At 37.3% G+C, this 12,150-nt stretch overlaps 1 protein-coding gene across 1 annotated transcript in view; it reads left to right on the top strand.

Annotated features, from left to right (window-relative positions):
- The window catches only part of CRISPLD2 (cysteine rich secretory protein LCCL domain containing 2), an 86,812-nt gene that overhangs the window by 54,632 nt on the left and 20,030 nt on the right, over positions 1–12,150 (top strand). Inside the window, exons 11-13 of the mRNA XM_074201905.1 lie at positions 1,346–1,389; positions 2,212–2,284; positions 4,362–4,437. Coding sequence (XP_074058006.1) covers positions 1,346–1,389; positions 2,212–2,284; positions 4,362–4,437 — 193 coding nt within the window. The remainder of the gene's footprint in view (positions 1–1,345; positions 1,390–2,211; positions 2,285–4,361; positions 4,438–12,150) is intronic.

Raw genomic sequence — 12,150 nt, 5'->3', positions numbered from 1 at the left:
ATTAGTGGGCACAGTCCGAATGAAGATCTATTAAAAGACTGGTAGGAGGAGAATGAGAGGCAAACAACATCACAAAAACTTAGAAAGGAGAGAATATTCAGGAGAATGTGATTAATAGTGTTAAAAGAGTATAGACAGATGATTGTTATATTGATGGCCTTCTCAATGGGTAGGGGAGGGAGAAAGAGAATTAGGAACTCAAGAAAATTTTGAAAAGGAAATGTTAAATAGACAATAAAACTTTATAAACAAAGATTACATATATACAGAGAGGTCGAGAAGGATAAGGATTGAGAAAAGGAATTAGATTTGACAACTGAAAGATAATTGGTCCTTTTGGGGGCAATAGTTTCAGTTTAATGAAAGATTTTTCTACTAAGAGTTTCAGACAGTGGGAAGAGAGAGAAACTGGGTGCTTCTCAGAGGTCTCAAAGAGGTCAGACATGAAGGGGAAGAAAGGTAAAGGATAAAAACTATTGGGGATGGTTGGATCAAATGAGGGTTGGGGAGGTGGGTTAAACTATGAGGTGACATGGTATTTTTGAGGCATCAGAGAAGCCACTGGGAGACAGGAAGAGATTGAGGAAAAGTGAAAGTGGTGATGAGAAAGCAGTCATTAGAAAAAGGAATGGGGTGGGAACAAGAAAGGAAATTCCATTGCCTCTTAAAGATACAGAAATAGTTTTTATGATCTCTATGGGAAAGACATTTGAAGCTGGTGTTACAGTAAATTCATATACTAATGGGTAGGAATAAAAAACTCATTTAATAATTGTAATAATTATAATAATGCTTTAAAATTTACAAAGTACTTTGCATCTATTACTTATCATTTGATTTCCAATTACCTCTGGGAAATAGGTAATGCAGATATTATTATGCCCATTTTACTGATGATAAGTAATTAAATGATCTTAGCCTTGGAGTTAAACCCATGGTCTGAAAACTAGCAACTTTTAGAAACAGGTTTTGAAGCCACCTAGCTCAGGGCTCTGTCTGCTACAGTTTAGGGGCCCTCATCTAATCCAGTCTCCTAATTTCCCACTATTTCCTAGCATGAATCATTAGCTCTACTTGGGTTCATTTCCTCCCTATCACTTCTGATTGGCATTTGATCCCTGAACCCCAAGAGTTGTTGCTATTTTTCACACTACCTGTCTGATTCCTGGAGAGCTAATCCAACTTGGAATTTGTAGCCCATGCATAGTTTATATGCAATTTAGAATGATGAAGCCAGAGAATGTCAGGGGTGAAAGAGATCATAGGGTGTCATCTAGTCCAACCATCTCATTTGTATTTTAAAAAGTGATTATTTGATCATTTTCTGTTGTTTTTTGCTTTACAGTAAATACAAAGCTTCCAACTCTTTCATGGTTTCCAAAGTAACAGGTAAGTCTTTTGCTGAGATATAATAATAGCTAATATTTATATAGCTCTTTAAGATTTTCATAATGCTTTACAAATGTCAATCCTGGGTGGTAGCTATTTGTATCCTTATTTTACTGTTGGAGGACACTAAGGCAGAATTCACTTAAATGACTTGCCCAGGGTCACACAGCTAGTTGAATTTGAACTCCAAGGCTTCCTGATTCCAATCCCAGTCATCTAGCCGCTGAATAAGATAACTAAAGTTAAATCCCTGAAATACCTTGCATATAAGAAACTCCTTTAAAATGTTTATTGAATTGAGAGTACTAGGCTCTCAGTATTTTAGATTCAGAATTTAGCATCTGTCACTACCAAACTTTGAGAAGTTAGATGGGTTATATCACTTTGGGGTTAGCGTTTCCTATTTGCTAATGGTAAAGGTACTTGTTTTACAAGTTAAAAAGCCATAGAACAGGAGAACAGGCAAGGCTGTTGGAGATTAACTTATCCCTCCCCAGGAGCAGCTAGGGAGTTCAGTGGATAGAGCCATCTTATCTGGAGTCAAAAAAAGACTAAAGTCAAAGCTAGCCTCAGACCTTATTAGCTTATCAACCCTGAGCAAATCATTTAACTCTACAGACCTCAGTTTCTTCACTTGTCAAATGAGCTGGAGAAGGCAATGGCAATCCACTCCAGTGTCTTTGCCAAGAAAATCCAAAATGGGGTCTCAGATATGACCGAACTGACTGAACAACAAGAACAAATTCAGGCTATTCATTTTATGGTATAGAGAAAAAGACTTGTTTATGACTTTCCCATTATCCGTTGTGTTTGTTTCTTCAGTGCAGGACCTGGATTGTTACAGCACAGTTGCTGAGCTGTGTCAGTTTGAGAAGCCAACAAAACATTGCCCCAGGTAAGAGTTGTACCTGGAGAACTGATTCAGTGTCCAAGTTTATACCTATAATAGTTGGTTCTCCTTCCGTTTGGTGATGTTCCAGCATGTCTAGACCACACTGATAGAAGCTGAGGGATGACCAGAGTCAAGTTCAGGTGTTATTCATCTCTGAAGTGAATGCTGATTCTTTCATTATCAGAGATTTCCAGTGAGATCTGGATTTAATCCAATGCTTCCAAGTGATTTGGAGATAAAGCTGGGAAATTTCTTCTGTAATTGCATTAGTTTATATAAAACAATTCATTTGCAGAATAAGCAAGACTTTGTTTATTATAAATTTCCAGTGCTGTTACACACTATCTCTGGTTCATTCTTGCTCATCCATCTCTTTCAGTGTCTTTCTCTATGTATATGTCTCTGTCTCTGTTTCTGTTTTTCACTCTTCCCTCTCTCTTACATACACACATACTCACACACACACACACATACACATACCTGCATACATGCAGGATTTTCAAAGTCATTAATGATTTTTAAAATTTACATGTTCATGGTAAGTTTTCAATGAAATCAGTGGTAGAGAAAAAATTATTTGTCTTGGTCTTAGTTGATCTTTACATACACCACTATTGACAATTTTTTTAATTATTTAAATTGCCTTACTAGTTTGGGAGGTAAGATGCAAGACAGAATCAGTTTTCATTTTTCCCACATTGTGATATATTATTATTAAATCAATTTTTTAAACTTTTGTTGATGTAATTTTTTAATTAACATTGCTGTTACTTTACAGTACTACTCCTCTCTTCCAATTGAATCCTCCCTTATGATAAAAAGTTCAGTAATAACTTTCAAATTGACAGCTTCTCAGAAATTTTGGAAATTAGGTGTAAAATAGACTTATCTACAGACTTATTTTTAGAGAGAGGAGAAATAATTTTGTCCAGACTTCCCATTTTATAAATTAGGACACTGGAGTTTAGAGGAAAAAAAGGAAGTGAATTGTTCAAGGCTGCCCAATGACCAAAGTCAATGACGAAAGCTGGAACTAGAACTCTGGTTTCTAGGGCCAAGACCCTTCCACATCCTGGACCGGGAGATGAGAGCCTTACTCTCCAGTTCTTAATAGGTGTGTGACCATGGGGGAGACACATAGACTTTAACCCAATCTGTAAAACAGAAATAATAATACCTTCTGGCACCTAAGTCAGAGAATAAGAGGACAACCACAATAATATATGTAAAACTCTTTGTAAACTTTCAAATAACATAGGAATATCAGCTATTATGAAACTGGTTGATAAATTCTTATACTTCATTAATTGGTTTCAAAGTACATTTAGACAAAGGGTCAGTATTTGAAATGCATTGAAGTATAAAATAAGCATTTCTTTAGTCCCTTATTCCATGATAAAGAAGACAAAAATGCCAAATCAGGGCCAGGTGGGCCCCATTAGTATTATCCAAGACATGATATGAACCATATTGAGAATACTAATTAATTAATTTTTTTAAGATTTTATTTGAGTTTTACAATTTTTCCTCTAATCTTACTTCCCTCCCCCCACCCCCACAGAAGGCAATTTGCCAGTCTTTGCATTGTTCCCATGGTATACATGAGAATATTAATTTAAACTGTGCAAAATGTCTTCAAGTCTGAATTTTGATCTAGAAAAAGGAATGCCCCTCATCATCAGTGACAAATACATTGGGGTATGTGGGAGGAAGGGAAGGGAAATGTATTTGTCTTGATTGCAGCTGACTCTTGGTTCTCATCCAGGAGAAAAAAAAACAAAATTTTGAAAATTATAGCAACAAAATAAGCATTTATTGCAATAGGCAGAGAACTATGTTGGGCACTGGGAAGATCAGAGTTTACAGGAGAGCTAGTTCTTTCTCACAATTTAATAGGAGGAAAAGGCATCAGTGCTACCAAGCTCATTAGCATGTGACCAAGAAAAGGATTTTATTAGGTCCCAGAGAAACAGAAAGTGAAAAAGAAATGCAGGTTGGCAGAGGAGGCCTCAGAATCTATTTTTGTTTTCTCTGGTCATTTAATGTGAAGAATAAAAGTTTCATGTTGCTGCTGTTTCAGAATTCGTTGTCCAGCTCACTGTAAGAATGAACCCTCCTACTGGGCTCCTGTGTATGGGACCCACATTTATGCAGATGTGAGTATGTTTTTACTTTCAATAACAAACATGATCTCAAAGCACTCAAGGACTTCATATACTAAGTTTCATTAGCTGAGAATTAGGACACCTGGGTTTGAATTTTAACTACATTATGAGATAACATAATCTAGTTTCTACTTCTCTGGTTAGTACCTCAATTTCTCTACTTTTAAGGCTGAAAGACTATATGGTAGAAGGTAAGATAATGAATTTGTAGTCACAGAGACTGGAATTCAGATCTCATCTTAGAAGCTAATCAGCCGTGACCTTGGGTAAGACATTTATCTCTCATGGTCCAAGTTTCTTCATTTGTAAAATTAGAAGGTTGAATTGAATTGCCTGTAAGCTGCCTCCTTGCTTGAAATCTGTGATCTTATGATTATTTTTAATTCTTTTTTTTATTAATTCCCATTAATTAGTTCAGTAAGTAGTAATCAGATACTTCTAGAAGTGTGCATTATTTTATACAATAATTGGGTTGAGTTTTTATAAGTCAATTTCATTTTGCCATTGACTTATATTTTATATATTATACATATATTTCATTTTTTTCCTTTTCTCTTTATTTCCAAAGAACTTTTCATTGACTACATCTTCTAGTATGTCAGCTATGTTTTCCTTTATCGTGATCCTGTGGTAAAACTGTTACATTTTATAATGAAACCTAGGAGGACTCACTGTTCATCCAAGATTTCTGGGGTGAGACTTCTAGTAGCAAGAAGAAACTTTTAAAGTTAGTCTTTTTAAATTTATTTCAGAGTTTTATGAAATAAGCGCTTTCCTGAAAAGTACTTTAAGCTCCTCTGAGAAAGCAGAATAGCTATAAATGAATTAGTAATAAATAACAAAAATTGAAAATAAATCAATTTAATTAATGATATAAAACTATAAGTAATGAATAAATTCCTTTGATGAATCAACTAGTTAAGTATCATATTACAGTCATTTAAAAAAATTGGAAATGCTGTTGTATTAGCTATGAGTATCCTTCCTATCATCAAAGAATGGAAAAAGTAGATTGGAAATTGCTTATGGAACATTTTTGGGCAGGGAGGGGACTCTATTTCTTGCCATTCTTTCTTAAAAAAGCATTTGTTAAGTGAGAGGCAGTATGCTAAGTATTTTGAAAATATTCTTTCATTTGATTCTCACAATAACCCTAGGAAGGAATTATATTATCCTCATTTTATAGTTGAAAAATCTTGTAGGCAGATATTAAATGACTTACCCAACTCATAAATGATAGAGACCAGATTTGAACTCAGGTCTTCTTGATTCCATGGCCAGTAGTCCATCCACTTTTGCCATCTCATTATTTGAGTGAAGAAATCTGCATGTTGGGGTCCTTCTGCAGCATTTGAAATGGTCTTTTTCAGAAGTACAACCTTATATTATTGGATGGTTTATTCCAAGACACAGTGTGGTTATAATGGAATGAGCACTGCATGGAGAATCAGGAAAAACTTACTCTTACTAGATGAGTGACAATAAGCAAGCTGCTAAATTACACTGAGCATAAGTTTTACTATATGTAAACTGGGGTTAGTAATACTTGTAGCTGATTATTTGGGGGTTCAAATGAGATAATATTTATTGTGTTTTTAAATTATTTTTTCAATTAACATGCAATCATTCCCTCCCCACAAACACTGAAAAAAGAAAATCCAAACATTTGTAATAAATATCTATGTATGTATATGTGTGTGTGTGTATAGATAGATAGATAGATACATGTATCTCTATCTATATCTATTTAATTAGGCAAATTCCCATATTGGTCATATCCAGCAATAAGTATCTCATTCTACATATTTATACATCACCTCTCTGTCAGAATGTAGGTAGCTTGATCTGTCATCATGGGAATGGGCAACTAGAACGGATAGTACTGAACCTAGAGTCAGGAAGAGCTGAATTCAAATTCTACCTCAGATCCTTCTCAACAGGGTGAACATGGCCAAGTCCCTTAACCTCTGTTTGCTTCAGTTTCCTCATCTGTGAAGTGTGGATGATAATAATACTTTTCAGGGTTGTTGTGAAGACAAATAAGATAATATTTGTAGGGGCAGCTAGGTGGCACAGTGGACAGAGCACCGGCCTTAGAGTCAGGAGTACCTGGGTTCAGATCCGGCCTCAGACATTTAATAATTACCTAGCCCTGTGGCCTTGGGCAAGCCACTTAACCCCATTGCCTTGAAAAATCTAAAAAAAAAAAGCAAGCTTTTGCAAGCCTTCAAGCACAATGAAAAATGCTAGTTATTCTGGAATTACATTGATCACTGCAATGCCATTGCTACAATATAAATTGCTCTGGTTCTGCTCACTTCACTTTGCATTAGTTCATACAAGTCTTTGCAGTTTTTTCTGCAGCCATCCCCTTCATTATTTCTGACAGCACAGTGGTATTTGATCACATTTCATACTGTAATTTGTCCCAGCTTTCCCCAAATGTTAAGTACTTTGTATTCAAGTTTGTATGAAGTGCTATGTATACAAAGAAATCTGCTCTTACTACTGCAGCTGTGAGCAACTGTAGCAGATGTTAGAGATGGAATGCAGGCTATTGGCTCCCTGAATCTGAAGCCATCTAGTGAATCTCAAGTCCTAGATCTCACAACAAGTCATTGAAATATGTCCCTTGGCAGGGCCATCCTTCCCAGGGCCTGTGACAAAAGTGTAATTGTAGGTTAAATATTTATAAAACAAAACTCCTGGACATTAAGGGTTGTTTAGTAAAGGGGAAGTAGTAGTAGAGGGGAACATTACTGAATAGAGTTGCAGAAAAATCTTCCATAGAAACTTCTAAGAATAGGATAAGTGTTCATTTGTCTAGTAAAATTTACCAATGTGGCATAGTAGATAAGGGTCCTGGGTTTGGAATTGGGAAGATGAGTTCAAATCCTTCAGCTGATAACTGCTAGCTATGTCACCCCAAGAAAGTCACAGATGACTGGCTGTGATTTGAGGGGATTGAACAGATGGCCCCTGAGGTCACTCTAAGTCTGGACACAGGATTGAATCTTCACTGTCATCAGAGGAAGTTGGATGATTAAACATGGCAGGCGCTGAGCTTGAAGTCAAGTCTGAACCTAGGATCCTACAATGTTAGAGAAGGCTGTCCCCCATAGTAGGAATTCACCATGTTTATGAAATGACAGATCCTTCCTTTATTCAAATGTTATAGGGTTAGTTATCTGGGCAGCTAGAGCACCAGCCCTGGAGTCAGAAAGACCTGAATTCAAATCCAGCCTTAGACACTTACTAGGTTTGTCATCCTAGGCAAGTCATTTCACCCTGTTTGCCTCAGTTTCTTCATCTGCCAGTGAGCCAAAGAAGGAAATGGTAAACTCTTCCACAATCTTTGCCAAATGAACCTTGTAAGAGTTCGCAAAAACTCAGATACAACTGAATAACAACAGGATTAGTTTTTCCCAAAGACAGGGCTATAGATCACCCCCCCCCATAGTTTAGCTTTATATAGTGATTTATGGTCTATACAATGCTCCAAATACATCATTCTGACTCTTTTTTTTAACAACATCACTGAAGATGGGTAGAACAAGTTTTTTCAAGTGAGGAAACTGATGTTCAGCAAGAGAATATTATTCAAATAAGGTCATACATCAGTTAAGTGGCCAAGTTGTGAATTAAACTCTGGTTATAGGATTGTTTGTCTAAAGTTGGAAAGGACCAAAGAGGCATCAATATTTATTCCTAACTTATTTTGAAAACTGAGCTTTGAAAAGGATGAGTGACTCAGAACATGATTTACAAGAGCTAGGATTTGTACCCAAATTCTCTGACTGCAGTAGGGGCAGTCAGAGGACACCAAAACACATAAGAGTACCAGGCCTGCATTCAGGAAGATCTGAGCTCAAATCCAGCCCCAAATAATTCTTAACTATGTGACCCAGGCAAGTCACTTCACCCTGTTTGCCTCAGTTCCTTGATCTGTCAAATGAGCTGAAGAAGGAAATGGCAAACTATTCCAGTATCTCTGCCAAGAGAAGCCCAAATAGAGTCATGAAGAGTTTGGGGTCAGCTTAGGTGGCACAATGGATAGAATAGTGGGCCTGACTGCAAGACTCCTCTTCCTAAATCCAAAATTTAACTTAAGACACTAGTAGTGTAACCCTGGGCAAGTCACTTCACCTTGTTTGCCTCAGTTTCCCCATATGTAAAATTGAGTTGGAGAAGAAAATTTCTAGTATCTAAGTATCTTTGCTGGGAAAACCCAAAAATGGGATCCCAAAGAGTCCAATGCAACTGAAAAATGATTCAACCTTTGCCTGCAAAGTCAGTGCTCTTTCCAAATTTCTTGACTTGATATCTAGCCTTTTCTTTCCCCATGATATCGAACTGCCTCAGTGGACCTGTTGTCTTTTCAGCTCTGGTTGTGGAGCCTCAGTGGACTGGTCTATACATTTAGGGAGGCTCAGTCCATACATTTGATTTGTATTTCTTTGTTTTCTAAAGATGGAAGAGGTAGAAGGCTGAAAAATCTGGACTTGGGCCATCAGAGAAGTTCTAAGTTAAGGAGAAGATGAATGAAAATCATTTTGACCTTAGTAGAACAGGAAAGGGAGGGAAGAGATTGAAAAGCTCTTTGAATTTGTGATTAAACCCCAGCTCCCTGGAGCAGTGACAGAGCAAACAGACTTTCAGTGGACTGAGGAATGAGTCCAACGTTTTTTCTTGCAGGCAGGAAAGTGGAAAGAGCCAGGCAGGTGGTTTAATCTCTGGTAGCTTTGTGGATCTGGGCTACCCCTCCCCTCCATGGCTCCAGGAAGGGAGCAGAGCCATATAACAAAGCAGCCCCACAGTTAGGCATAGGGAAAGTTGTGCAACCCCTCACCCTCTGATTTATAGTGTCTGTGTTTATTAGAGGAAGCACGTTCCTGTCTCTGGTTTGGGACATTTCAGGGAGTAGAATTTGACTTATAATCTGGCCTGGCGCTAGAGCAAAAAAGACCTCCGATCTAGAGCTGGGCAAATCTAGAGTCCAGGGATTCTTAAACTTTCTGGTGTCTTTGGCAGTCTGGTGAAGTCTATGGACCCCTTCCCAGAATAATGTTTTTAAATGCATAAAATAAAATACAAAGGAAGCCAATTACTTGAAACACAGTTCCCAAAATATTTTTTCAAAAAACAATTCACAGACCCCAAGTTAAGATTGTTAACTTAACTTAAGCCTAATTCCAACCTAGATTTTTACAGATGAGGAAGTTGAGACTCACAGAGTAAAGGGACTTGCCCAAGGTCTCCTTGCTAGTAAGAAGGATTTGAACTCTAGTTCTGACTCCAAACTGAGTATTCCTTCCAGCACATCTAGGAAGAGGTGTGATTTCACAGGGTGTTTCATACCAGTTGGGAGAGAGCAGGACCTCCTGAGCTGGGATTTTTTGACTCGGATGCTCTCTCAAAGAGAAAGAGATGCTTGCATAATACAAGGTCTCATTTGCAGCCTAGTTCCTTTGTCTTCATCTAATTCTGTTAACGTCCATGGTTTCTAGGGTTTTGATTAGTGCAGGTGGCTGCTTTTCCTGAGGGACTTAAAGTCACTCCAAGGTCTCATTGAAATCTGGAGAATTACTGTAGGGCAAGGAACTTTGGGAAGCTCTGCTGAAAGCCCTTCAGCAGCTGCCTTGGATTCTGGGATTTCTCAAGGGTAAATCTGAAGGAAAACATGATGAAGGAAGAAATGGCCTATACACTCTAGCACTAAAGTGATTGGATTAAAGAAGCAGGGTCAGTTTTAAAGCAGCTCAATGACACAGGGGCTAGAGCTGGACCTGAGTTTAGGAAGACCTGAATTCACATCTGCCTGCAGATACTTGCTAGTTGTGTGAACCTGGAAAAGTCACTTAACTGATATCTACCTCAGCTTCCTCATCTGTAAAATGGGAATATTAATAGCGCTTGCCCAGTTCCCTCGGGTAGCATGAGCATAAGATTACAAAGTGCTTTAAATATAATATTTTTATAAAAAGTAATAGCTAACATTACTATTGTTATTATTAGCTGGGCTTAGGGAACTGTCAGATAATTTAAAAATAGAAAATAAACATACTAAACATACATTTTGTACATATACAGACTAGGAGTAATGCCAAGGTGTCACAGAATGGTATGAGATTGCTCCCTTAACTTCTGATCTGGAGGAGAGAGAGAGAGAGAGAGAGAGAGACACACAGAGAAAGACAGACAGACAGAGACAGAGACAAAGACAGACAGACAGACACAGAGAAACAGAGAGAGAGAGAGAAAGAGCAAGAAAGAGAGAGACAGAGAGACAAAAGAGTTTTGAAATTCGAGGAAGAAAAAAATTTTTTTAATTATTTATTTTTCCAACTACATGCAGTGGCAGTTGTCAACATTTTTCTCCCTCCCCCGACAGAAAGCTATCTAATATAGGCCATATATATATATATATATATATACACATATAATATATAAATATGTACAACCATGCTAAGCATAGATCCATATTAATCATGTTGTGAAAGAAGAATCAAATCAAAACCAAAAAAGTATTAGAGAGAAAAAAATAATACCTAATATAATTTTTAAAAATTGAAGATAATAAACTTTGATCTGTATTTAAAACTCCACAGTTCCTTCTTTGGATATGGATGGTATTTTCCATTACAAGTCTTTTAGAATTAACTTTTATTATTGTATTGCTGAAATGATCAAGTTCATCATAGTTGAACATAACCCAATGTTGCTAGTAGTGTGTATGATGTTGTTCTGGTTCTACTCACTTCACTTTCAATCAGTTCACACAAGTCTTTCCAGGCCATTCTGACGTCCTGGCCCTCATGATTTCTTATAGAACAATTGTGTTCCATAATATTCAGATACTACAGTTTGTTCAGTTATTCCCCAATTGATGGGCATTCCCTCAATTTTCAATTCTTTGCCACCACAAAACGAACTGCTATAAATATTTTTGTACAGGTGAATCCTTTGCCCCCCCCCCACCCCCACTTTTTGATCTTTGCGATATAGACCTAGTAGTAGTATTGCTGGATCAAAGAGTAGCATAGTTCCTTTAACCTAAGAAGAAATTTTAATACTAATTTTTATCAAATGAAACCTCCAGAATGTCCCAGTCCCATCAAAAAGGCTCCTTCCAACTATATCCACAGTTTGGAGGGCAGCCAAATTGAGAGATCTGCCTTTAAGCCCTAGCTTTGCTTTTCACTAAGCAGATATATGGCTTTGACTAAGTCACTGCCTTCTCTGGATTTCTTCCCCTTTGCAAAAGAGACAATTGGACTTTTTGATTTCCAAGGTCCCATCTAGTTCTAAAACACTGGATATATATATATGTGTGTGTGTGTGTGTGTGTGTGTGTGTGTGTGTGTTATATTTATACATACATATATATATATATATATATATATATATATATATTCACAACTCCATGCCTTATGGATGATTAGAAGCATTTTCTTCCTGTAAAGTAATTGGAAGAGGGCAAGTTATTAGCTACTAAAGCAGTACTTAATTCAATTGAGCCTTGAAGGAAACTCAGTTCTAAACTGATTGATGGGTCTCATAAGGCTTTGGTCAAGGTCTCAACCCCAGTGAAATTGCAGATAGAAATAGCCATGGCCAGACTTGGGCTAGGTCTACACTAGACCCACAGACCCTGATTAAGAGTAGAATGGCTCAGGGAGGCTAGGTGGTGCAGTGGATAGAGCA

This window comes from Macrotis lagotis, chromosome 1 (genome assembly GCF_037893015.1).
Source record: "Macrotis lagotis isolate mMagLag1 chromosome 1, bilby.v1.9.chrom.fasta, whole genome shotgun sequence".
Lineage (NCBI taxonomy): Eukaryota > Metazoa > Chordata > Mammalia > Peramelemorphia > Peramelidae > Macrotis > Macrotis lagotis.
Note: the sequence above shows the minus strand (reverse complement) of the source record. Positions and strands in the feature narration are given on the sequence as shown.